This window comes from Artibeus jamaicensis, unplaced genomic scaffold (genome assembly GCF_021234435.1).
Source record: "Artibeus jamaicensis isolate MK-2021 breed Jamaican fruit bat unplaced genomic scaffold, CSHL_Jam_final scaffold_614, whole genome shotgun sequence".
Lineage (NCBI taxonomy): Eukaryota > Metazoa > Chordata > Mammalia > Chiroptera > Phyllostomidae > Artibeus > Artibeus jamaicensis.
Window position 1 is genome coordinate 2,588,844 of NW_026522050.1, and position 24,024 is coordinate 2,612,867.

Consider the following 24,024-nt stretch of genomic DNA (forward strand, 5'->3'; position numbering starts at 1 on the left):
GGTGCTCGGCAAAGGCCCAGCTTCCCACCAGCCTCACAGTTGAAAACCTTCCTAAAACAACCCTTTGGCTGCCTTGGAGCGTAATTTAATCTTTCTTTGATGACTCCGGATCTCGCTCTGCCTGGGGCCACTTAGAGAACATCAATCACCGCTGGGCCCAGGTGGGGGCCCAGAGGCGGGGCCGACCCTGCCCTGGGGTGCGGGTGGAGGGAGAGCGGGAGGAGGCTTAGGGGGAGGAGGGGCATAGCTGGAGCTGGGGGAGCTGGATGTTGCCTTGGTGGAGAAGGGGGCCAAGGAGGAGAATGGAAGGGGGTCCCTGGGTGGGCTCCACCTTGGCTCGCAGAGCAGGTGGGGTGGGGCACCTCCCAGAAATCTCTGGAGGTGCAAAGCAGTCAGTGGCAGGGCTGTGGAAGGTGAAACCGGACGAGGGCTGAGGGGGACAGTACAGGGTCCCCAGACTTTTTAGAGAGTGTCGGCTTCCAGGGACAGAAGGGGCTTAGGGCCACACGACATCTGCCATGCCACCTCCTGGCTGGGGGGCTGGGGGCCAGTTACTCGACCTCTTTGTGCTCATTTCCAAATTTATGGCGCCAGCATGGCGACGGGGCCGCTGTGAGGCTCCCGTATGTGGAAGGGGCTGGAAGGACATCCATCGGAACACCGGAGTTGGCTCCTCATGGGACTGGCTGTTTTGTTTGGTTGGCTTGTTTGTATTTCCTATAGTGTATGCATGAAACACAGTATTATATAATTAAAATAATATTCAGAGAAACAACAATACAAAACAACAGAGGCTGTGATTTGCCCACGGTGGGACGTGGCCGGTCTGGAGAGGAGCCTGTCCGAGGAGCGTGGGCTAGGAGGGGGCTTCAGCTGAGTCTCTGGGGTCTGAGATGCAGACAGGGGTCCCCAGGAGATGACAGCCCTGAGCCCTTGGGAACAGGTGCAGGCGACTATTTCTTCCTGGGCAGCCCTTCCACTCCCAGGCTATTGTCAACTCTTCCGTCCTCAGAGATGACCCCCTCCCAGACCCTTCCTTCCACAGGCGAGCCTGCCCCAGGCCAGCCAGCAGCCCCCAGGCTCGACCACACGGGCAGCCCCGTCTTTGCTGAGGCAGCCCTTTGAGGGAAGCTCCAGTTGTTGGGTCTACCACTCTCCCTGCCGGGGAGGGCCATTAATCCTTAAAAGAAAGTCAAACATTACCCCAGGGAACAGCTTACGCCTTATATAAGCCCCCCTGGGGACGACACAAACACAGCTCGAAGGAGCTGAGCCGAACGAGCAGCTGCTGGCCCTGGGACCGAGTGCGGCTCCAGCCACATCCACCAGCCCAACCGAAGGCAGCCAGGCCCGGCCACCAGGTGAGGAAGGGCGGAGGCCCCCAGGCCCACCCGGCCCCCCGGGGACTAGGCCTCCAAAGGCTGGACCCTGCGTCTTGCTGTGACTGGCCAAGTCCCTCAGGCCCTCTGGGACCTGCCTGGGCCCTTTCTGCTACCCCAGTGGAGTGGGACTCACCCCAGGGGAGGTCAAAAGCCAGGAGGCTCCGAGTTTGGGGAGGACTTTCCCAGCAGGTGAGCTGAGGTAACCATGTATGTCTGCTCTGGCAACCAGGACCTCCCCTGCCCACGCCCACTATCCGTCCTGTTTGAGAGTAGGCCCTCGGTCCCAGCCGTGTGACCCACACTGCAACCAGCCTGGCTGAGCGCACACGGACTCGCACCCCAAGCCCACACACACACACACAACCACATGCCCAAGCTCACACCACTGTGCCCTCAAGCTCCAGCCTAAACATACTCCCCCTGCAGACCCGCCATGGACACACACCAGAGACCCCTCCTCTGTACACGCAGTTGGGTCCCTCCTCCTGCAGCCACTTGTAGATCTGTGTGCACACGCAACCGAGCCCCACACCCTTATGCATCGACATGCACACAACGTCCCACACACGAGTGTTCAGGTACACCTTGGCACGCCACCCCACGTGCACACCCATCACACACACACACACACACACACACACACGCCTCTCCCCGTCCCGGTGCCTTGCCCGCAGCTCTGGCTCCTCTTGCTCGGCATCATGACCTTCTCCCAGATCGTGGACAGCGTGAACAGCAAGGGCCCCTTCCAGTTCCTCATCATGGTCCTGCTGGGCCTCCCGGTCCTCGGCCTGGCCAACCACAACCTGCTGCAGATCTTCACGGCGAGCACCCCTGCCCACCACTGCCGCCCACCCCCCAACGCCTCTGCGGGGCCCTGGGTACTCCCCAGGGGCCTGAATGGGAAACCGGAGTCGTGCCTCCGTTTTGTGCATCCGCCCAATGCCAGCCTGCCCAACGACACCTGGGGGGCCACCGAGCCGTGCAGGGACGGCTGGGTCTACGATGTCAGCGCCAGGGACTCCATTGTGACCGAGGTATGCCTTGTGGGCCACTTAGAGCAGCCCCCCACACACACCCTGCAGCACTCACAGGCGGGACGCTGGCTGGGCCCAGTGCCCCTGGGCCACGGGGACAGGGCACTGGATAGGCAGAGACGACGGACTGGGGTGCAGATGCGTACCAACCAGGAGCCTGGTTTTGCAAGCATTTCTCCAAGCAGCCCATTCTGTGCGGGGCTCGGTGCTGAGCTCGGGGGACACAAAAACTGCCCCAGCCTTGCTCCCACAGGGTCCACGGCCGAGTGGACATCAACTACAGAAAGTACCCCACAGAGAAATGAGAAGTTGCTACTTCAAAGGACTTTGGGCTATGACTTGAGACTGCACCCTGCCCCTGAGCTGGGTGTGGGGGCAGTGGGGGGCGGGGGCAGCGCTGAAGGGAGAGTCACCAAAAAAGTGACCCTGGACCCGAGATAAAAACGTCCGGCCGGACTTAGCCAGGCAGGGAGGGAAAGAAGAAAAATTCTGCCTTGTTCAGGCAAAGGCCCCAAGGCGGAAGGTGAGTGGAGGAGAAAGCGGACTGAGTGGGTGGTGGAAACCCACCTGAGCAGACCCAGAAAACGTCTCCTCCACTCGCCGGGCACTGCCGGGCTCGCCCCATTCATTCCTGCCTTCGTCGGTCACTGCTCTTTGCACCCGCACCCAGGACTCCGGGAGTCCCAGGGTTCAGTCAGACTCTTGAATGCATGGGGGGGCCAGAGACCAGGGTGAGAACCAGCCTTCAGCGAGGCTCTACCGGCTGCCTGGCACGTTGGGGCGCTTTGCGGACATTGTCTCCCAGTGCGACTCCCACCGTGATGTCCTCCTGAGGGCGATTTTATCTCCCGTTACAGATCGAAAAATGCTGAGACTCAGAGAAGGGGAGGGAAGTCCTGGTGCCACCCAGCCGGTCGGTTTCAGGAATTGGGATCTAAAGCTAAAGCTCATTAGAGGCATGAGGTGGACGACAAGGGTCTCTGGCCATTCAGAGACAGAGGGGCCATAGATGCCAGGGAAGCTTCCTGGAGGAGGAGGCATCTGCACAGTGAGCAGAGGCCAAAGTTTCCATTCCACTTCGGGGACCCTGAGCGCCTCAAGGGCAGGCTCTTTCTTTTGCCTCATGAGAAGAGCTGGGTTTCCAGGTCTTCACCCAGTGACAGTCCTGTGCTGGGCATGCTACGTGGGTGGCTCCTGGAGCCTCAGGAGATGCCTTCTCAGTGAGAGACGTGCCCACTAGTCTCTCCGGTTCAGGAATGAGGAAACTCGGGCTCAGTCTGCTTCCAGGACTTCCCCGGAATTACACACGGTTAGGGCCAGGCCGAGGAAGGACCTGAACCCAGGACTCCCTGTGTTCGCAGTCCATTGTTGCTTCCATTGTGTGCTTAATGAGTATTTCTTGATAAAGCACTTACTATGCTCCAGGTGGCGTTCTAAGTGTTTTTTAAATACGAACACTTTAAACCTTCCTGATGATACTATCAGGTAGTTAGTATGATAAGCCCATTTTTCAGATGGGGTAACTGAAGCACCGAGAGGGCAAGGAGCTTGTACAAGGTGGCACCACCAGTAAGTGACAGATTCGGGATCTGAATGCAGACGCCACCTGCATTTCACCCTGGGCAGTGGGACGTGCGAGCTTCCGGGGCAGGGATTGCCGGCAGCCTTGCTCTTTCCCGGCACAGAGTGCCCGGCACAGCGGAGGCCTCTGCGAAGGATCTGCGGAGTGAAGGGACAGGAGCTTGTAACCCCAGAGTGCTCTGGGAGCACAGAGGAGGGACATCTGACCAGCCTGGAAGGGGGACCCAGGGGGGTCCATGCTGAGTGTGAAGCAGGGTGACTCAGACGCCAGCCTGAGGAGGACAAAGGGAATCCTGTGTGGGGTCAAGTGCACGGCCGCAGAGGTGTGAGCGAAGCAGTCCAAGGGCCTCCAGAGAAGGAGGGGGCTTGGAGGGGCAGGCAGCGGGCACGGGAGGGCCTGGTGAAGATGCTTAGGGAGAAGGTGTGGTCTCCATCCCAAGGCTGAGGGGACATAGAATGATGCGGAGCAGGGAGCCAGGCTCTCAGATCACCTCCCCAGGGTGGTCAGCTCTAGTCCAGCAACAGGGGGCTGGTGAGCAGGCCACCACCAGCTCCAGGACAAAGGTGGCAGGCTGGAAAGGGCAGTTAGAATAGACACCCGAGAGGTCAGGGAGTTAGACTGTGTGGCACTTTGGACCTGAATAGATTTGGGGGTGAAGAGCAGGGAGGGAGTGGAAGACGCCTCACTACCTGTGAATACCGTAATTTGCCATGTATAATGCGCACCCACATTTTTCACCCCAACTTTCGGGGGGAAAAAATCTTATGTTTTCATTTTTTAACTCAATTTTTTAAATCTATTTATATTTAGAAACAAAACCAATGATCATATTATAAGGTATTATTTTGCATACAGGTTACTGTTGTTGCTTTCTAGAGTTGTACTTCCAACATATAAACATAAATACAAAAATTAAAAACATTTAAATAGATACAGAATTAGTACTACCCATGTATAACGCACACCCTTATTTTTCCCTCAAAAAGTTTGGGAAAAAAATGTGCACCTTATACTCGGCCAAATACAGTAAGCTTCCAAATGTTTGGGGGGCCAGCTGGACATGGGGTCCCTGGGAAGACAAAGAGGGAAAAAAGGCCACCACACGCGTCCTCCAAAAACCCAGAACATGAGGAACCAAGCCAGAGGAACAAAAACCTAAACAATTGTTTAATTGCTTAAAAAAATAACAACTGAACCCTAGTTGTGGCCGCCCCGCCTCCATGTGCTGAGAACTTCGCACATACAGCCCATTAAGTCCCCACGAGAGCCCTCCGAGATTAGCACCTGTGTGTCCCTAGTTTTTTTAAAATATGTTTTATTGGCTATGCCATTACAGTTGTCCCATTTTCCCCCCTTCACTCCCCTCCACCCTGCACACCCCTCCCACCCACATTCCCCTCCTGTAGTGCATGTCCATGTATCATTTTAAGTTCTTTAGCTTTTATATTTCCCACACTATTCTTGCCGCCCCCCCCCCGTCTGTTTTCTACCTACCGTCTATGCTACTTATTCTATGTACCTTCTCCCCCCTTCTCCTCCTCCTCCCACTCTCCTGTTGCTAACCCTTCATGTCATCTCCATTTCTATGGTTCCAATCCTGATCTAGCTGTCCTCTTAGTTTACTTGTGGTTCAGGTGTGGTTGTTAATAATTGTGAATTTGCTGTCATTTTACTATACATATTTTTTACCTTCTTTTTCTTAGATAAGCCCCTTTAACATTTCATAAAATAAGGGCTTGGTGATGATGAACTCCTTGAACTGGACCTTATCTGAGAAGCACTTGATCTGCCCTTCCATTCTAAAAGAAAGCTTTGCTGGATAGAGCAATTTTGGATGTAGGTCCTTGCCTTTAATGACTTGGAATACTTCTTTCCAGCCTCTTCTAGCCTGTAAGGTCTCTTTTGAGAAATTCACTGACAGTCTGATAGGAACTCCTTTGTAGGTGACTGTCTCCTTACCTCTTGCTGCTTCTGGGATTCTCTCCTTCATTTTAATCTTGGCTAATGTAATGATGATGTGCCTTGGTGTGTTACTCCTTGGGTCCAACTTCTTTGGGACTCTCTGAGCTTCCTGGACTTCCTGGAAGTCTATTTCCTTTGCCAGAATGGGAAAGTTCTTTATTATTTGTTCAAATAAATTTTCCACTTGTTTCTCTTCCTTTTCTCCTTCTGACACCCCTATAATTCAGATGTTGGAACATTTAAAGATGTCCTAGAGGTTTCTAAGCCTCTCCTTATTTTTTTGAATTCTTGTTTCTTTATTCTTTTCTGTTTGGTTGTTTCTTTCTTCCCTCTGGTCCACTCCATTAATTTGAGTCCCAGTTTTCTTCCCATCGCTATTGGTTCCCTGTGCATTTTCCTTTATTTCACTTAGTGTAGCCTTCATTTTTTTCATCTAATTTGCGACGAAATTGAACCAATTCTGTGAGCATCCTGATCACCAGTGTTTTGAACTGTGCATCTGATAGGTTAGCTATCTCTTCGTCACTTAACTGTATTTGCTGTGGAGCTTTGATCTGTTCTTCCGTTTGGGCCATTTTTTTGTCTTGTTGCACCTATTACATATGAGGGGCAGAGACCTAGGTGTTCACCAGGGTGAGGCAACCCACATGTCTACATCATGACACTGTACGTGGGGTCCGAGTCCAACAGGGAACAGTGGCACTTGGCCCGCTCTCTGTCAGATTTCAGTCCCTTCTGTATTTCCTGCAAGCAAACTGGGCCCTTCTGGTGCTGATTCCTGTGTGGGTGGGCTTGTGTACATTCTAGAACCATGTGGGTCTCTCCAACGAACTCTCCTGTGAGTCTGGGAGTCTCTCCCTGTGCCCCCACCCCCACAAGTGTTTTCGATCCATTTTTTGAGGCTTTATTTCCCCACGCTGGGACCCTGGATTGCATGGTCTGTCTCACTCCCCACTTTCGCCTGGTTTATCTGCATGCAAATGTGGGGCCCTGTGGTCAGCCAGTGGCCCTACATGCCATGTCCCACTTCCCATTCGCCACCTCACTGGGTCTGCCTGTTGCCACCCCGTGCCCAGGGCCTGCCAGCCATCACCTGCACGCCCAGCATCCCCCTGCTGTGGTCTTTCACGCCTGGGGTGCCTTGTGCACCCAGTACCACCGCTTCCTCTGCTGCAACCCCTCTCTGCTCAGCTGCCCCGCCTACCAGTCTGGATGAATGTGTCTATTTTAACTTGGTTGTCTGCCTTCCATACAGTTCAATTTTCTGTCAGTTCTGGTTGTTATTTCATTTCTAAATTGTCCTTATTTTGGTTGTGTGAGAAGGCACAGTGTGTCTACCTACACCTCCATCTTGGCCAGAAGCCTGCATGTCCCTAGTTTTACAGATGAGAAAACAGGAACAGGTCACCGTCCCAAGGAGCCACATTTCACAAACTGTGGGGATGGGAGTGAAACCCAGGCCGGCAGTTTCCAGAGCCGACCCGCCCCCCTCCCCTGCACTTCAGGCTGCCTAACCCAGACCCCACCCCCTACGCGTGAGACCCACTGTGCACCTGCAGCCCCAAGGAGGCCATTGTTCTTGGACCAGCCTGCCCCACTCACCGGGGCTCCCGCAGGGCAGAGGAGGTGTCTCGTCCACCTTCTTTACCATCACTGGGCTGGCTGCACAGTGAGAGCTCAGTTAACGCGTAAAGGAGGGCACACCCCTCAGAGCCCAGCAGGAGAGAAGCTGGAAAGTGGTTTCCCCTCCGGGATGCACCTTGGGCTCCAGAGAGCCCAACCAAGAGCAGAGGTTGCAGGTCTTGTGCACAGAGGTCAATTCACGTCCAGTTCAGCCAAGTTCCAGCAGTCAGGACTGAATGAATCTGTGGTCCAGGAAGCACAGGGGTTCATGGGTCTCAAGGTCCCTCCCGCACCATGCTCAGTTCAGGTCTGGGTCCAGGCTGGCTCCCAGAGGACTCTCAGCTGTGAGAGCCCCTGGGAGGGGACCCTACCCAACCAGAAAGTGGCAGGACCCAGCCAGGCACTCTCAAAAGCACAGGACAACAAAACCCTCTGACTGTTCCATTTGTGGTCCAGTCTGTGGCGTAAGCTGTGCTCCCTCTGCTTGGGCTGGGCTGGGCTGGGCTGGGCTGGAGCGGGGTCCGGCCCCCCCCCCGTGCAGCAGGGGCGAGACAGTGGCTGAGCCTCACCAGAGGGGGGGGCTTCTAGGGAGCAGGCAGGATGCTGGAGCTGCCGGAAAACAGTATGTGGCAACCACTCAGGGCTGGGGACCCTGGTTAGTGGGGAGAAGGGTCTGTCCCCCAGAGGGACAGTGTGAAGTTGTAAGCCAGGTCAAGCCGCAGGGTTCGCATCCTGACTCTGCCATTTTCAGGGATGCCACCACCCCAGGAGTAGAGCAAGCCTGCACCTTAAAGATCAGGCAGAGGCAGCAGCGGGGGGGGGGGGGGGCCTGGCACCCAGAGCAGTCACTCGATGTTCACGATCGCGTTCACTGCCGCTTCCTCCGCACCCCTTGTTGTTGTTGCTGTTGTTGACAGACATGGCCTGAGAACAGGGGGTGGCGGTTGGGGGTGCGGTTCCACACCAAAAGAGCAGGGGGACCCCCGGTAAAAGAGAATTCGGCTGTCACCGCTCTCCCAGGCTTTGCCTCCCCCCGAAGCCCCTTGTAGCTCTTATCTCCTGCAAGAGGCACAAGCCTGAGCACCAGCTCCTACCCAGAGCCAGTGGCCTGGTGGGCCACTGCCCCTCTCCACTCTTGTCCCCTCACCTATAGAACGGAATTAAAGGGGGAGGGGAGGGCTGTGCTGTGGTTTGAGTGGACATGGCGCCGTGTGTCCCGCCACCGCGCCCCACCCCCAAGGTCTGACCTGGTTCTAGAAGTCCCCAAAGCAGCCCCGGCCAGAAGGCTCAGTGGTTAGTGCATCATCCTAATACGCAAAAGTTGCTGGTTCAATCCTCTGTGAGGGCACATACAAGAATCAACCAGCAAATAAATAAGTGGAACAACAAATCAATGTTTCTCTCTCTCTCTCTCTCTTCCTTCCTCTCTCTAAAATCAATAAATTTAAAAAATGAAAAGAATTAAAAGTCCCCAAAGCTAGAGCAAATTGTTTCCCTTGTCCTCGATCTGGGAGGTACAGCCCATGTGTGGGGTCTCCGGGTAGAGGCAGCCCCCCACACACACAGCAGGGCTCCACCCTGCTGACCTTGGTCTTGATCACACATGGCTCACTCACCCTGACCTTTTTAAAAAATATTTTTTAATTCTTATTTATTGATTTAAGAGATAGGGGGTGGGAAGGAGAGGGAGAGAGCGAGAGAGAAACATCAGTTTGTTGTTCCATTTATTGATGCACTCGTTGGTTGATTCTTGTGTGTGCCCTGACCGGGAGTCTAACCCCCAACCTTGACTCTCTAAGTAGCTGAGCTCCCCGGCCAGGGCTCACCTTGACCTTCGATGCCTATCCTCTGCTTTCCCTCCGAGGGGCCCTTTAGCCTCTTATCTGGCTGTGCTCCAGCACCTACGCCAGTCTCTCACCGGCTGGGCCCAACAGCAGATGGCCCTGGCTGCCTTCTCAACCACAATTCCCGCCCATTCTGGGCTGCCCGACCTGGTCCTGTAGTGGCTCTCGGTGACAGTGACGGCTCGCATATCCTGAGCCTTCCCTCCTGCAGCCCAGAGTTCAGAGCTGAGCACAAGTGAGGCATCGGGAAGCCGTGGTCAAGGCCGTTCATCGGGGGCCCGACAGACCTGTTCGAGTCCCTGCCTCCAAAGGAACGGAGCTATGCTTAGGCAGGTTATCAACTCTCTGTGCCTCAATGTCTTTGTCTGAAAGTGGGGGCGATAATAACAGCTACCTCGGGAGGCTTCTAGAGCGTCATTGGCAGACCTTACTCCTGGCTATCACAGGCCCTCTCTTCCTTACCCGCCACCTTCCTGGTGCATCAGACCACTTGGGAAGCATTGCGGGGGAGGGCTCCCCCTTCTTAGGGAAGAAGCAGCTTCCTTGGGGGCTCAGTAAACTCTCCAGGAGAAGAGAGAGAAGGCCAAGAACATAGGGCTAGGATATTGGGAGTGAGAACTCTATACAGAGTTCCCAAAAGTCAGTGGGGAAGAGGTCAGCCCAGGCCACCCCCAGGGCGGTGTGGAAGTATCGGAGAGCTCCCTCCTACCAGCGAGTTCATTTTCCCTCCCTGGGCCTCACCAGTCAGATATGAATATTAACCCCGGCCCTGTTCCTCATTAAAATTATTCATTGAAGAAACATTAACACTGACCGCATCCCAACCACTCTATTAGCTGTTAGGGACAAAGAGCCAAGGGGACGTCTCCGCCCACCGTGGGGTCACAGAGTACCAGAGGGAGAGGAGCAAATCAGCAGCCAGAAGGCTCTGTAACATGTCCTCTCAGAGGCAAGAAGAGGGTGCCGACTGGGATAGGAGAGATGGGGACGGACGTGACCTCAGCCACGTGTCCATGTCAGAGACACGCTGACTGCCTGCTCGGGCCAGGCGCCGGGGAGGATCTTCTTGATGTGAGTTTAGGGCTGGCAGCATGGCTGGACTGAGGCAATGACGACAAGTACAACAGTAGAGAGAAATGTACCGGCGAGCTTTCCCACCATCACCCATTTAAGTCCATTAACCCGATGAGAGGCACACACACCATGCGGCCCGGCCCGTGTGTGGAGTCAGAGAAACAAACCACACCGTCAGCTCCTGGAAGAGCCGCTGGGCCTTCGGCTGTAGGTTTTGTGACCAGGGCCTTCTTAAGAGTCTGACACAGCTAACCGCATAGAAAGCATGCCAGAAATTTCTGTAAGTATCTTCCCTTCCCTCCTCCTCAAAATTCAAGGATGCCTTTAAAAATCTCCCCAGCTCTCTCTGCATCAGCTTCCTTCATTGCCACATTCCTCTCTTCCCAGTCCCTTGCTGTCATCTTCTATTCCCAGTCCCTTGCCGTCACCCCCCATCAAGCCAGCAGGGACTTCAAACAGGCAGGAAATGCGAGGTGTATTCATTTCCTAGGGCTTCCGTAGGAGAGCAGCGCAAACCCGGCAGAGGCTGGACGTCCACCGTCCACCGTCAAGGCGCAGGCAGGCTCTCCCGCAGGCCCGGGGGAGGTGCCCTTGCTTCCCTCTCCCAGCTCCCGGTGCTGGTTTGCGATGCCTGGCATCCTGGGCTCACAGGTGCATCCCCGACCTCTGCCTCCACTGTCACGTGGTCTCCTCCCTGGGTGTCTGTCTCTTCTCTTGTAAGAACTCCAGTCACATTAGATGAAGGCTCCATAGCTCTCCAAGTGCTACCTCACCGTAAACTAATACCAACAGCAACAACCCTATTTTCAAATAAGGTCACGTTATGAGGTACTGGGAGTCAGGACTTCAACCTCTCTGTTGCAGGCACACAGTCCAACCCATCACAGTTGCACATCTGAGGCCGGGGCCTTGTGGATCAGTGTTGATCCGCAGGCAGCCATGGCCACTGTTATCATCAGTGCCGACGAGCCTCATTAATGTGAAATCTCTTAAAAGCTACTCAGAATGCAATTAATACCAAGACTTACTATTTAATCACAAAGTGCTCCTCCTTCTGAGCTCCAAAACCTCATTTTGCCATTCCCGGTGGACGATGTTCTGTAGAAGTCACTCCAGTCTGATGGCGAGGTTTCTCCAGTCCTTCTCGCTGACATGCGCAGAGGGACTCGACATACACAGCCTAGACCGTCTCCATCCTGGTGACGGTGACACCAGGCAGCCCGCCTCACGGCATGTGGACAGGGGACCCTGTGACCCATCAGGCGGACGTTGGCACGGGTCTACGCCTGTAAGGTTCTCCGTCCCTCTGCTCTTTCTGGGGGGTGTTCACACACTCAGTTGCATGCGTGTGTGTTCAGTGACCACTAGGAGCTGTTCCAGGCGACAGAAGCCCATCGTGAACAAATCAGACCCAAAGCCTCGCTTTCATCAAAATAACATTCTTGGGAGACAGAGTTTAAACACTGAACAATATGCAATAGGCCGGACAGTGCAAGCGCTATAAAGTGAAGTAGGGTACAGGCGTCTCCACTGCTGGGGCGGGGGTTGCCATGTTAAATAGGGTGGGCGAGGAAGTTCTCGTTAACAAGACAGCATCCAAGCAAAGATTAGACGAGGTGAAGGAGCAAGTCGAGGGGCCAAGAGAACACCACACGCCAAGACTCTGGGTGCCTGACAAGTTTCCGGGTGGCAAGGAGCCCAGCGCACTGAGAGGAAGATGCGTGGGAGACAGCAGTACGAGTGGGAGCAGGGAGGTGAGGAGGAGAGAGCTGGGAGCAGATTCTGCAGGGACTTCTATGGGTTGTGGCGGGTTTTAAACGTGACTCGAAGTCCAACCAAGACTTTCCAAGTCTATGGAAGAACCTGGCTTGCAACAGGTGTCCTAAAGCCAACAGCATCACCTGGGCCAGGGCAGAAGCCCCAGTGGATTTGCTCTCTGACGGTGGAGCTGGGCAACAAACAGCTTCACATTACCCAAGCATGTCTGACATTGACCTTCTCATGATCCAAACAGGCAGATTTCTTAAGGCACTAAATTGAAAGCTGGGGGCAGAAAATCAAATTTCCACCCCATGGGATGTATCAGGATAGGCTAGGTTGCCGTAACAGAACACTTCGGTGGCTTAAGGGACATGGAAGTGCTTCCCTTTCTCGTTCAATAGATCTAAGAGGAGCATTTCAGGTTGATGGGTGAGTCTGCTCATGAGGTCATTCAGGAACCCAGAGTGACAACAGCAGCTCTGCCATCTTCGACACAGGGCTTCCGGAGTTGCCGGGTGTCGCCATTCCCACCAACAGGAAAGGAGGAAACACGCCACAAAGTACCAGAGTCCCTCCAGACACCCACTGGTGCCCCTTTCTTCACCCCCTCCCTTTCCCCTTACCCTTCTCCGCCCCACACCACATAGCACGCAGGCTCTCTTTCCAGCCAGAAGAGCCCAGTGGGCGTGCTGGCCATGCGGGGCCGCTCTGCGGAAGCTGGGGGACCTGGCGTCTTATCCACTGTCCCTGACTTCCGGTAGGGTCCTTTCCCTACACGGTTTTACTTCCAAAACATTCCTGTGAGGCATTGCTGGTGAATAAATTCTCCACTTCATTACACAAGGAACTCAGGGTAGCTGTACAAAGAGTGACTTAGGGGATTAGCAGGAGATTAGGCTGGACAGGTAGGCAAGGGCCGGGGCAGAAGGGCTTTAGAAATCTGTGTGAACAGAGCTCTCCCTTCACCCGAAGGGACGAGAGGAAGCCAGGGAGTGGGAGAAGCAAGACAGGAAGCAGGTCTGAGAGGTGTTTTAGAAAGTCGTAGAGATTACCCTGGAGAGCACGGGTGGGCGGGGTGGAGCTAGAAGGCCGGGAGGCCTGTCAGGAGAGGTTGTGGTAACCCTCCCAGGGCCTCAGTTTCCTCACCTGCAAATTCGGGTGAGAGCACCACCTCGTAAAGTCATTGTGAGGATTGAAGGGGTGCAGGTCTGGAAAGTGCCCCGTGTGCGGTAAATCCTCAATAAATATTGGCTATTGTCCTCAACCCAAGGGTAAGACGGTGTGACCTGCACTAAGATAGTAGTCATGGAAATAGAACAGTCCAGATTGAAAAAATGTTAAAAAGTTTGAAACTGGAGAGTTGAGTGATTTTAAAGAGGGTACGGAAGGAATGAAAAGAGGGCTTACCGGTCACTGAGACGTGGAGACCACCAGGCAGGGGCGTGACATGTGGGCTGTGAGATGCCCGAGGGACACCCGTCACCCGGGGTGGGGATTTCAACAGGCAGCTGGGTCTCCTGGTCTCAAGACCAGAAGAAGGTTTGGGCTGAATATATGGATTTGGAGTCTTCATCATAAAATAGTCACTGAAGCCACAGACGCCGATGGCGTCTCCTGGGGGGAATGGGTAAAAGGGAGGACGATCCAAGAAGGGCCGGGGAAACCCACTCGGAGCCCGTGGAGGAAAGGAGGGAACAGCAGGCGGAGGGAGGGGTCAGCAGGCCAGTCCAGTCAGGACACAGTCAGGCGGTCCGTTGACTTGGCAGAAGAGACACCAGCTTTGGGGAACAGTTTCTGCGGAGCAACAGAGGCAGAACTGAGGAAGCGGCAGGGCTGAGGATGGGCTGGTGGCAGGGGCAGAGCCTCGCACCAGAACTGTGGCCCTAAAGGGACGGGGGCTGAAGTGAGCGTGGAGAGCCAAGAGGGGGAAAGCCGGAGAGATGGAGCACGTGCCGATGCTGACGAGGTGGGGTCGGGAGAGGGGGCGAGGGAGTGAGGACGTGGGACGGAGCGAGGTGGCATCCATGGAGGCGTGTCCCCATGGGGGAGAGAGGGCGAGGTCAAGGGCACAGCAAAGGGAGTGACCTCGGAGGTGTGAGGTGACACGTGGGGAGCAAGCTGGGCAGGGCTGAGGACAAAGCTAGATGTGACAGCTGAGCAGACTTTGAAAGTCGAGCGACGGGCCACACGTGCTAGAGGGATGTTGTCATTACAAAAGCGCGGGCCCCAAAGAGCCACCGGGGGCACTCGGGAGCCAGGGCCGGGCTGGAAGGGGAAGGGGTGCCTGGGAGGCAGGGGCCCAGGTGCAGGGTGGTCGGGTGGGGCCGCTGCAGAGTGAGCGCGCCCGTGGGGCGCAGGCTGAGCGTGGCCGGGGGGCTGGCCGGCACTGAGCCCCGTCGATGTTCCCTCTCTCTCTGCAGTGGGACTTGGTGTGTGACTCGAACAAGCTGAAGGAGATGGCCCAGTCTGTTTTCATGGCAGGCATGGTAATAGGGGGAATCTTGCTGGGAAGCCTGTCTGACAGGTGAGACACCGGGGCCTCCCAAGAGTGGGCACAGCCATGGCGACCACCCTGCCCCTCTGTGCCCCACCCATGAGCCCCAACGAGGCAAAGAGCTGAGGAAGGCGGGAGGGATGGTGTTGCTGTGTAGCCCTGGGCCCCGGCCTTCTCTCTGATCCAGAGGCCCTGCAGCTCGAGTCTGCCAGCCTCCCCAGACCCAGTGGGAAAAGCGTCCAGGTTTCCCGACACAGTGCAGCAGCTTTGTCGCAGTGGGGGTGGGGTAGACGGACCGCTTGGAGATGGCTTGACCATTTGACCCCTGCTCAGGCAGCTAAGCTGGAGGTGGAAGAGTTGACTCATTAACTACAAAACCTCTAATTACAAACTTGTCCCCCCCCCCAAAAAAAATGCAATTACAAGCAAGGCTCACTCTGGGGAGGAATGTACATGCCCTGCCTGGCGCCCTGGGAGGTGGCGGTCCCACCCTTTGCTCCAGGCCTGCAGCGTCGCTCGCCTTGGCTGGCTCACAGCGGCTAACCCAGCCCCTTCTCTCCTCTGAGCTGCAGGTTTGGCCGAAAGCCCATCCTGTCCTGCAGCTACCTGCTGCTGGCGGCCAGCGGCTCAGGTGCAGCCTTCAGCCCCGCCCTTCCCATGTACATGGCCTTGCGCTTCCTGTGTGGCTTCAGCATCGCAGGTGTTACCCTGGGCTCCGTGATCCTGAGTGAGCCGCAGGGGAAGGGGGCAGGGGAGCACCAGCCGAAGCCCAGAGAGTGGGGTCTGGGCCTGGGTCCCCTGGGGCCTCAGTAGAGTGAGGTGTCGCCCTCCGAACATGACAATGACACGTGTAAGAGCAGCAGCTCTGTGTCGGTCCTGAGCACTCGCCTCTGCTAAGTGTCTGATCTCACTCAGTCCTCCTCACACATAAGAAAGGGATGCTGTTGCCCCCATTTTACAGATAAGGAAATTGAGGCAAAACAAGGGAAGTCACCGGCCACTGGGGAGGCGGTCGAGAGCGTGGGCTTGGGAGTCAGGCAGACCTATGTGTGCGTCCCACCTTCCTGAGCCTCTGTCTCAGCATCTGTCAAAGAGAGTCACAGTCAGGTCCAGCAGCCAGGAGCTGATGGCCCTTCGCAGGGAGGTGCCCAGGGTCCAGAAGGGCCCTAAGCTGGTCTGTGGGCTCCTCCCACAGGTGTCGAGTGGGTGTCCACCCGGATGCGGGCCATCATATCGGTTGGGATCGGCTACTTCTACACCATAGGCCAGTTCGTCCTGCCCGGCCTGGCCTACGCCATCCCCCAGTGGCGCTGGCTGCAGCTCACGGTGTCCGCTCCCTTCTTCGCCTTCTTCCTGTTGTCCTGGTAGGTGGCCTCTTCCCTCCTCAGGCCCAGCAGAGCCCAGCAGAAAGTCCAGGCCTGACCAGGCTGGCCAGCTCTGTCCATGCTGGGGCCCCCCTGTCCCAGAGTCAGGGAGGAGGAATTACCCACACAGAGGCAAGGTGCAGGCGGGAGCAGGTTTCCGGGGCGCCCTCCGGGGCTGCCTGCCGCAGCAGACGTGCTGAGCCGAGACAGAAGGGAGGTAACCGTATCGGCAGGAGGATCAGGGGACGAGTGTGAGAAGCATTCTGAAGGAAAAGCCACACCATCTGGGGATTTCAAATTTGCAGTATAAAGGAGAAAAAAGCCCAAAGCCTGAGACCCTGGCAGAATAAAGGTGCCTGGGTCAGAGACCGCCCCACAGCAGGTCAAGAGTTCATTATGAACGAGTCAAACCCGAGGACCCACGAGGACAGGAAATGAATCTCCAGAAGGTAGTTGGAGCCAATGAACAGGAAACAATAAGCAAATTCAGGACAGGAAACAAAGTCTCGCAGCAGCGCTTTACTGCATGCACACCCGCCATGTGCGAGACCCCGTCCCGGGTGCCGACCTGGACTGCCTCCCCTCCTCACGGCCTCTGCTGGAAGGGGGCCTGGCTGCTCCTGTTTCACAGGTGAGGACACCGAGCCTCCGAGAAGTGAGGCGATCCCCCAAGGTTACACAAAAAGATACACAACTGGGATGGGACCTCCATGTGGAAATTAGAGCCTTCTAGAAGGGGTGGGCAATCTTGGGGTGCAAGAGGGGGTCCGTGGGTTCAGGGAGGAGCCAGGAGATGTCCTCAGCCTGGGAGGGGAGCAGAGAAGGAGTGAAGTGTTGAAATAACAGCAGGATCAATCAGGTACAGTTGGTCGAGAGCCTGGGCCCCTTCGTATGGGACTTGGGACAAGCCTCGCCCACTCAGAGCCTTGGGGTTTTCTAAGCAAAATGAGGATAAGAGTGCGTGTCACCCAGACTTACTCGTGCCTGGCCCCCAGGGAGGCTTCCTGGTTGGAAGCCATTGTTGACATTATTCCCGGAGAGGAGGACGGGGCTCGGGCCCTGCCCCTGGTGACTGGAAAGAAGTCGCTGACAATCTTGGAGTGAGCTGGCTGACAAAACCGGCGGAAACAGATGCCAAAAGGCCAGGAGAGGGGATGGCAACGGGCCCTGGAGGCCACCACTCTTAGCTGAGCCCAGTGGTCTCAGCGACCAGTGCCCACTCCCCCGAGGGCCTTGCTGGAGCCAGGTCCTGGGCACCTGCAGGGGCCACAGCTGGAATTGATTTCAACTCGGGCCAGACTTTTCCAAACATCACTCCTTTCTCCCCACCCCTAGTGACCCCCAGAGACTGCTCAGGGCGAACCAACCTCACAGGTACAGCCCCGGAGTGAGGGACAGTGAGCTTGGCTGCCCCCTCGCCCATCCCACCACCCCAGGCTGTGCTCAGCTCCCAAGCCCCACCCCAGCAGAGTTGGTCCTTTGTAGGAAAAATCCAAGGATCCTCAAACCCATTCCCTAGACCACAGCCCCAACTTTTGCCCCCTTCCCAAGCTGCCCCTTCACCCAGGACCTGGGATGCAGCCCGGGGAGGCTGGGGCGGTGAGCGTGCGCAACCTCAAGCCGTCCAGCCTCAAACACGCCCCCCCCTCCCCAGGCCCCACCTGCCTTGGCCTCGGGCCCAAGGTTCCTAACTAAGAAGACACCCAACAATAACAAGCAGCCTAGGTAGGGGCCGAGAAAAGGCTCTTCTGGAAGGGGAAGAAGAAAACACTGGAAATGGCCCAGGTGCAAAGCTCGGCCAAGTTTAAATTCCGTGAAATCTGTGGTGAGGCAGCTCAGGTTTCTGGGCCTCCTGCCCCTTGGCCCTGCCTGGACCTTTTCATCCAGGCTCTCAAAGGCACTTCCGGCTCAGGGGTGAGCCACTGTGGTCTGACCCTGGCCCCCAGGTGGATACCAGAGTCCATACGCTGGATGGTCCTGTCTGGCAAGTCTGTGAAGGCCCTGAAGATCCTCCAGTGGGTGGCCGCCTTCAACGGCAAGAAGGAGGAGGCAGAGAAAATCGGCCTGGAGGTAGGGCCGAGAGGCACTGAAGTGGGGGCAGGACCCCGGGCTCTGCCCTCGGGCTGGGCCCTCCTCTTGGCTGTGTTTCACCAGCTCACAAGCCCACCTCCCGTCTGACACTGAGCAGGCTCCTCTGGAGGCAGCAGGCCTGCCCCTTCCTCTCTCCCGCCCGCCTGCCGGCAGTGACTCATGGCAGCCTTCCCCTCCCTCTGCCCCAAGGAGCTCAAACACAACCTGCACAAGGAGGTCTCCTTGACCACGGCCAAGCACAGCATAGCTGACCTGTTCCAGACACCCATTCTGCGCCGCGTGACCTTCTGCCTCGCCCTGGCCTGGTAACCCACCACCCCTCCCCGCCCACGCCCTAGCCCCTCTGCCAAGGCAGGGGCGGTAAACAAGGCCTCCAGCAGGTGAGCAAAGCCTGGGGCACCTGCAAGAGGCATCAAAAGACCCCCTCCCCTGGGCTGCCCCAGCCCAGCCCCAGCCTCAGCACCAGGAAGTCCTCTGTGTCCCTGCCCCACACCCAGGTCCAGCCATCAGGGTCTGCTTTCCTCGGGAGTCACACCCCCCACCCCCTGGGCAAGTGTTCCAAACCCCCTCACCAGCTCATGTCCCTGCCATAGCCGTTTCCGCATGCTGCGCCCCCAACACTGTCCCCCACTGCTCGGCCTCTGTCCTCTGAGACCCCAACTGAGCACAGTCCTCAGGGCTTCAGACTCGAGGACAAAAACTGTGCTTCTCCTCCTCCCCTCTTCTGCCTGCCATGCCACTGCTCCTGAGAAGCCCTGTCTGTGCCCTGGTTCTGAGGCCCTTCTCCGTCCTGGCCATCCCTGCGTGAGACTGGATTTGCTCAGGAACGCTTCACAGGCGACCCAGACTTCCGGGGAGGGCAGGGCAGGGCAGGCTCCGGGCAGCCCCGCTTCCACTTCCCCTAACTGGCTGTTACACTGTCACCACCCGAGAGAGATCCTCTACCGCCTCCTGTGGTCTCCAGCAGTCCCCCCAGCCCCGATATTCTCTGGGGTCAATTATGTGGCATCGTTGCCACCGCACCCTACCCCTGCCCGTGTTAGACATAAGCAGTCGATCCCAGCACTTTCTCACCTAGTCCAGACACAGCCTCAGGGGCCTCCAAACAGCCCTGGAGCCACCCAACCAATCAGTTGCAGTTGGGACACAAATGAAACTAGTCATCATCCTAGTGACCCAGTGACCAGTATGGGGACAGGCCCCAGTGGGGCAGCAGGTGCTAACTGGACTGCCCCCTCACCCTCAGGTTTGCCACCGGTTTTGCCTACTACAGTTTGGCTATGGCTGTGGAAGAATTTGGAGTCAACCTCTACATCCTCCAGCTCATCTTCGGCGGGGTCGACATCCCAGCCAAGTTCCTGGCCATCCTCTCCATGAGCTACCTGGGCCGGCATAACACCCTGGTCGCCGTCCTGCTCCTGGCAGGGGTGACCATCCTGGCTCTCATCTTCGTGTCCTCGGGTGAGCAGCTGGAGCCACCCCTGAGTCAGCATGGGCCCGCTGACCCATGCAGGCCAGCGTGTCCACGGGCACCACAGGCTGGGAAGTGAGCGCCAGGGACTCCAGCTCTACTGATTCTGTCTCTAATTTGCTGTTACCTTGAGGAGGTCCCCCTGCTCTGGGGCTCAGGTCTCTCATCTAGAAAACAACTCAGTCGGGCTGGACCACGTCAAAGGTCTGTTCCAGCTCTCACTCTGAAAAGCATGGTGCCATCTGCTCAGTGTGCAGAATTTCTCGAGGGGTGGGCCTGGCCTGGGGGGCACCGCTGGAGAAAACAGGCTGGAGTGGAGACACAACGGAGCCCAGTGCTCACAGAAACTCCTCCACCATATCCGTGGAAAAGCCAGCTTTATTTTCTACAGATGTTTCTGTGTTGATGCTTCTCTGTCCCGCCAAAGGAACTGGAGATAATTTAGGACAAGAACACGCACAACAAAAAAAGTTAATGAGAACAGGGAATCAGAGCCAGGGAAAACCACAAATGCAGCAGGACACAAACCTGTTAAGCCCTAGGAGCAGCAGAATGGCTATGACTTGGCTTTAAGCTTGGGTCTGAGCTTCCTGGCAGCCAAAGCAAAAAGGGAGACAAGGTCTGCTGCAGAGCGAGAATACGCAGGTGCTCCTAAGCCCCAAGGTTCACCATGCGTTCTCCCCCCCACAGACTTGCAGACCCTGAGGACAGTGCTGGCTGTGTTCGGGAAAGGGTGCCTGTCCAGCTCCTTCAGCTGTCTCTTCCTCTACACGAGTGAACTGTACCCCACGGTCATCCGGTAGGTGCTGGGCCTGGGGCTGGGCCTGGGGCTGGCCCAGCTGAAGGATGCAGGCTCAGGTGGGACTGCGGCATCCTCCTGCACCCTGCCTGGGCCCCGGCGCCGTCCTTCAGGGGCCCCACATGCATGTGGCCAATCCCTGCTCTGACCCTCGCAGGCAAACAGGCGTGGGCATAAGTAACCTGCTGGCTCGCATAGGAAGCATGACGGCCCCCCTGGTGAGAATCACGGCAGAATGGCATCCCTCCGTCCCCAATGTCATTTTTGGGACCATGGCCCTCCTGGGAGGTAGCGCTTCCCTCTTCCTGCCTGAGACCCTCAACCAACCCTTGCCAGAGACTCTCGAAGACATGGAAAAATGGTCAGTCCCCCGGCCTCCGCGGTGCTGTTCCTCGGGGAAGCGGGTCTAGGCCCGGGGCTTTCCCTCAGTTCTCTTTCCCTAGGTCCCCACGGGTAAAGGAGCCAAAGCGGGAGCCAGAAGCAGAGAAAGATTCCCAGAGGACCCCTCTGCAGCCTTGCCGACCAGGCCTGGGCCCCGGCTGAGGGCAACACAACCTCCGAGACAAGCCCCAGCCAGGTCCCTGCCTGCCTCTGGGCTCCACAGGCACCTCGGGGGGGCAGGGGGGCCCTGGGCAGGTTGGTGCTCTTAGAACAAAGGCTTCTGAGAGCTTGGTGGCACTATTGCCACCGCCACCGCTCCCCCAGCCCAGCCCCAACCAGGTCTAAGACTCAGCCACTGGCCTTCCCAGACCCTGCCGCCCTCTTCCTCCCTGCAGCCCAGGCCTTGCCACTTTCCCCACGGTCCCACCTCCTTTTCCCTGAAGTCCCCTGGCCACCCTGGCTCAACCCTCCCTCCCCTTCCTGCCCTCTGCCCCCCTTTTTAATGGGAGGTTTCAATAAACAACAATGAACACCTTGTGTGGCTCAGGAACGGGGGAGCGGAGGGGGGCAGGCCGCTGTGTGGGCATGAGCTTCACGTGCATCCTCTGTACCCACCTGTGCAGGAAGGCAAGGACACACAGGTACATGCAAGCTGGGCTGATGCGAACATACGCACACACGTGTGAGTGCACCGAAGTGTGTACACACCAAGCCTTCCACGTTAGTCTGCCGAGCTGCCGGCACAGCGCGTCACAGACTGGGTCACTTAAACCACAAATGCTTCCTGCTCACAGTCCTAGAAGCTGACAAGTCTGAGGTCAAGGTGCTGGCAGGCCCAGTTCCCGGTTAGAGCCCCCTTCCTGGTTCGCAGCTGGTTGCCTCCTACTGCACCCACACGTGGAGGGGGAGAGAGGAAGCTAGTTGTCGGGAATCTCTTCCTTGAGGACATGAACCCCGTCTTGAGGGCCCCGTCCTCAAGACCACATCTAACTCTAATCTCCCAAAGCCCATCCCCAATCGCCACCACCTTGGAGGTCAGGGTTCCCATAGACGCATCCCCCGTAAGTCCCTCGCCCGAGCGTGTGTGAGCAGACGGCTGGACGAGCCCAGAGTGGCCGCAGACCAACGGGGCTGCTCCAAGCTCGATCTTCCTGCCCTGCTCACCCCTCATCTCCCATCCACGTCCCAGCCCCACACCCGCCGACGACTTTGTCTCCGTTTAACAGAGAAAACATTAAATAGCCAAAGCTACTTCCATCCACGTCTCCTGAGTTCCCTTCTAAGCCCAGACCTCTCCCGGGGGCCCAGCACCCGGCCTGTCCCCTCAGAGGCCAACTGCTTTCCCCCTGAGGCCTCTACCCGTCCGCTCCCTCCTGGTTCCTTCCACCACCAGTTATGCTCAAGCCTCTCCTGCCTTCAGGAAATCCGCACGAGCAAGCAGACCCCCTCGGGTGCCTCACCTCCTCCCAGACCACTCGGCTCTTGCCCTCGTTCACAGCCAGACAATGGGGAGGAGCGGTCTGCCTCCCCTTCCCAACCTCATCTGTCTCCGCAGCGCACAGGGCTCCCACCCCCTCCCTGAACTGGTTTCACCAAGGACATGCATTGCCCCGTGCTGAATCCACAGGTCACTTTTCATCACTTGTCTTACCTGGACTCTGAGCAGGTGTGGTTCTGTTGGCCACGCCCTGCAACCCTGGTTGCTGAGACGCCACACGCTTGCAGCTCCCTCCCACACCCTGGCTGCTCCTTCTCAGTCTCTTTCAGGGTGTCCCCAGTGATCGGTGTCCCCAGGGATGTGTCCCAGGGCCTGCTGACGGAACAGTGATATGACCCCACACCTCCACCCATGACCGGCAGGGCCAGAAGCCCCTCGGATCCAAGTCTCGTTGATCACGCATTCCGTCCTGGGCTGGGGTTTGAGCGTGGAGAGTCCAGTCCGTCCCTTGGCCCTCGCCCCAGGAAGGACATTGTCATGCGGGTGGGCTGGTCCAGAGGCAGGTCGAGCAGAAAAAGGATAAGAAAGGAACAGAGAGAAAAGAGGAACAAGAGACAGAGCTGACGAGGCTGTTTGCACTGATTCTCCTCCGTGGGCTCCAGGTCCCACAGCCCACTCAGCCCAGCATGCGCTTTCAGACACTGGGCTCCCATAAATACCCCTGAATTCTCCACATTGCATCAGGGTCTCTTTTTGTGTGAGCTAAACTCGGGGATCTCCATTCCTGTGACCAGACAGTTCCCAAAGCAGGGCCCCTTCCTCTGCCGCCCCCCAGAACCCTGTCCTGGGCCCATCCTCTGGGACTCTTCCCAGCGCTGTCCAGTGGGGGTGCAGCGCGAGCCACTTACATGAGCTAAAAATCCCCAGTGGCTGCTTTTTCAAAGTTAAAAAAAAAAGGGAAGTTCATTTTAATCAGAGTGTATTAGATGCAATAACAGCACCTTGTACTTAGCCCAGGACATCCCTGTATCACCATTGTTACATGTAACCGGCATCGACATCATCTGTGAGAGATTTCAGAGCCTTCGATTTGCCCCAAGGCTTCCGGACCTGCCGTGTGTTTCGTCCTAGCGGCTAGAGCTCTCACGGCAGGCTAGCCCCACGAGAGCAGCTCCCACACACTTCACAGAGCTGATTGCCCTCAAATCGGTCGTTAAACATCTGAGAGAGGAAGAAAAGAAGTAAAATAAGACAAAATAAAACAAAACGTCTGAGAGAGAGGTCATCCTGCTCCGGCTTCTCTGTGACTCCCCTCTGGGAAGAAGTGTGCACCCTGTGACAGGGCCTGCCGCGGATGGGCCCCACCCGCTTCCACACCCGTCCCCTGGCACCCTGAGATCCAGCGTCACTCCACTTGCTCCGGTGCCTTCGTACAGCCCTGCGCTTGACTTCCGCCCAACCCAGCCCCACTGCACTTGACTTAGGGTCAGCTGACAAAGGGGTCACCGAGGCCTCCCTTTGGCTTGACTGCAAGCTGGAGGGAGAAGAAGGGGCTCAGTGAGGAACACCAGCCACCTCACTCTCCTGCTACCTTTCAGCTGTCAGAATTCAGGGTGGCTCCCAAGGTCTCTGGGGCTATTTCAGGGCATTTACTGCAGACACACAGGAGGGAAGGGAGGATGCCCAGGACGGCACCTCCCAGCCCCGTGATGAGGACTCCTGGT

General features: G+C 56.9%; 1 protein-coding gene and 1 long non-coding RNA gene across 7 annotated transcripts; one reads left to right on the forward strand and one right to left on the reverse strand.

The window, feature by feature from the left end:
• The first annotated feature begins 1,266 nt into the window (after positions 1-1,266).
• On the forward strand, positions 1,267-21,397 carry SLC22A8 (solute carrier family 22 member 8). Of its 6 annotated transcripts, none has more exons than XM_037140226.2 (11): positions 1,267-1,361; positions 2,057-2,416; positions 14,683-14,786; positions 15,329-15,483; positions 15,952-16,120; positions 18,067-18,190; positions 18,401-18,516; positions 19,458-19,672; positions 20,373-20,481; positions 20,639-20,699; positions 20,925-21,397. In XM_037140226.2, the coding sequence occupies exons 2-11, from the start codon at positions 2,081-2,083 to the stop codon at positions 21,129-21,131; spliced, it is 1,596 nt and encodes a 531-aa protein (XP_036996121.2). In that variant the 5' UTR covers positions 1,267-1,361; positions 2,057-2,080; the 3' UTR covers positions 21,132-21,397. The 6 variants fall into 6 exon arrangements, with proteins under 6 accessions (XP_036996121.2, XP_036996123.2, XP_036996125.2 ...); XM_037140228.2 differs by having other exon boundaries at positions 20,639-20,842; positions 20,925-21,107; XM_037140230.2 differs by having other exon boundaries at positions 20,911-21,107.
• Positions 19,820-22,647, reverse strand: LOC119045478 (uncharacterized). Its single transcript, XR_005081791.2, has 3 exons — positions 22,514-22,647; positions 21,396-21,477; positions 19,820-20,112 (listed from the first exon to the last, which is right to left on the reverse strand). It is a non-coding gene; the product is annotated as an uncharacterized LOC119045478 (long non-coding RNA).
• Between the last annotated feature and the right edge of the window lie 1,377 nt (positions 22,648-24,024).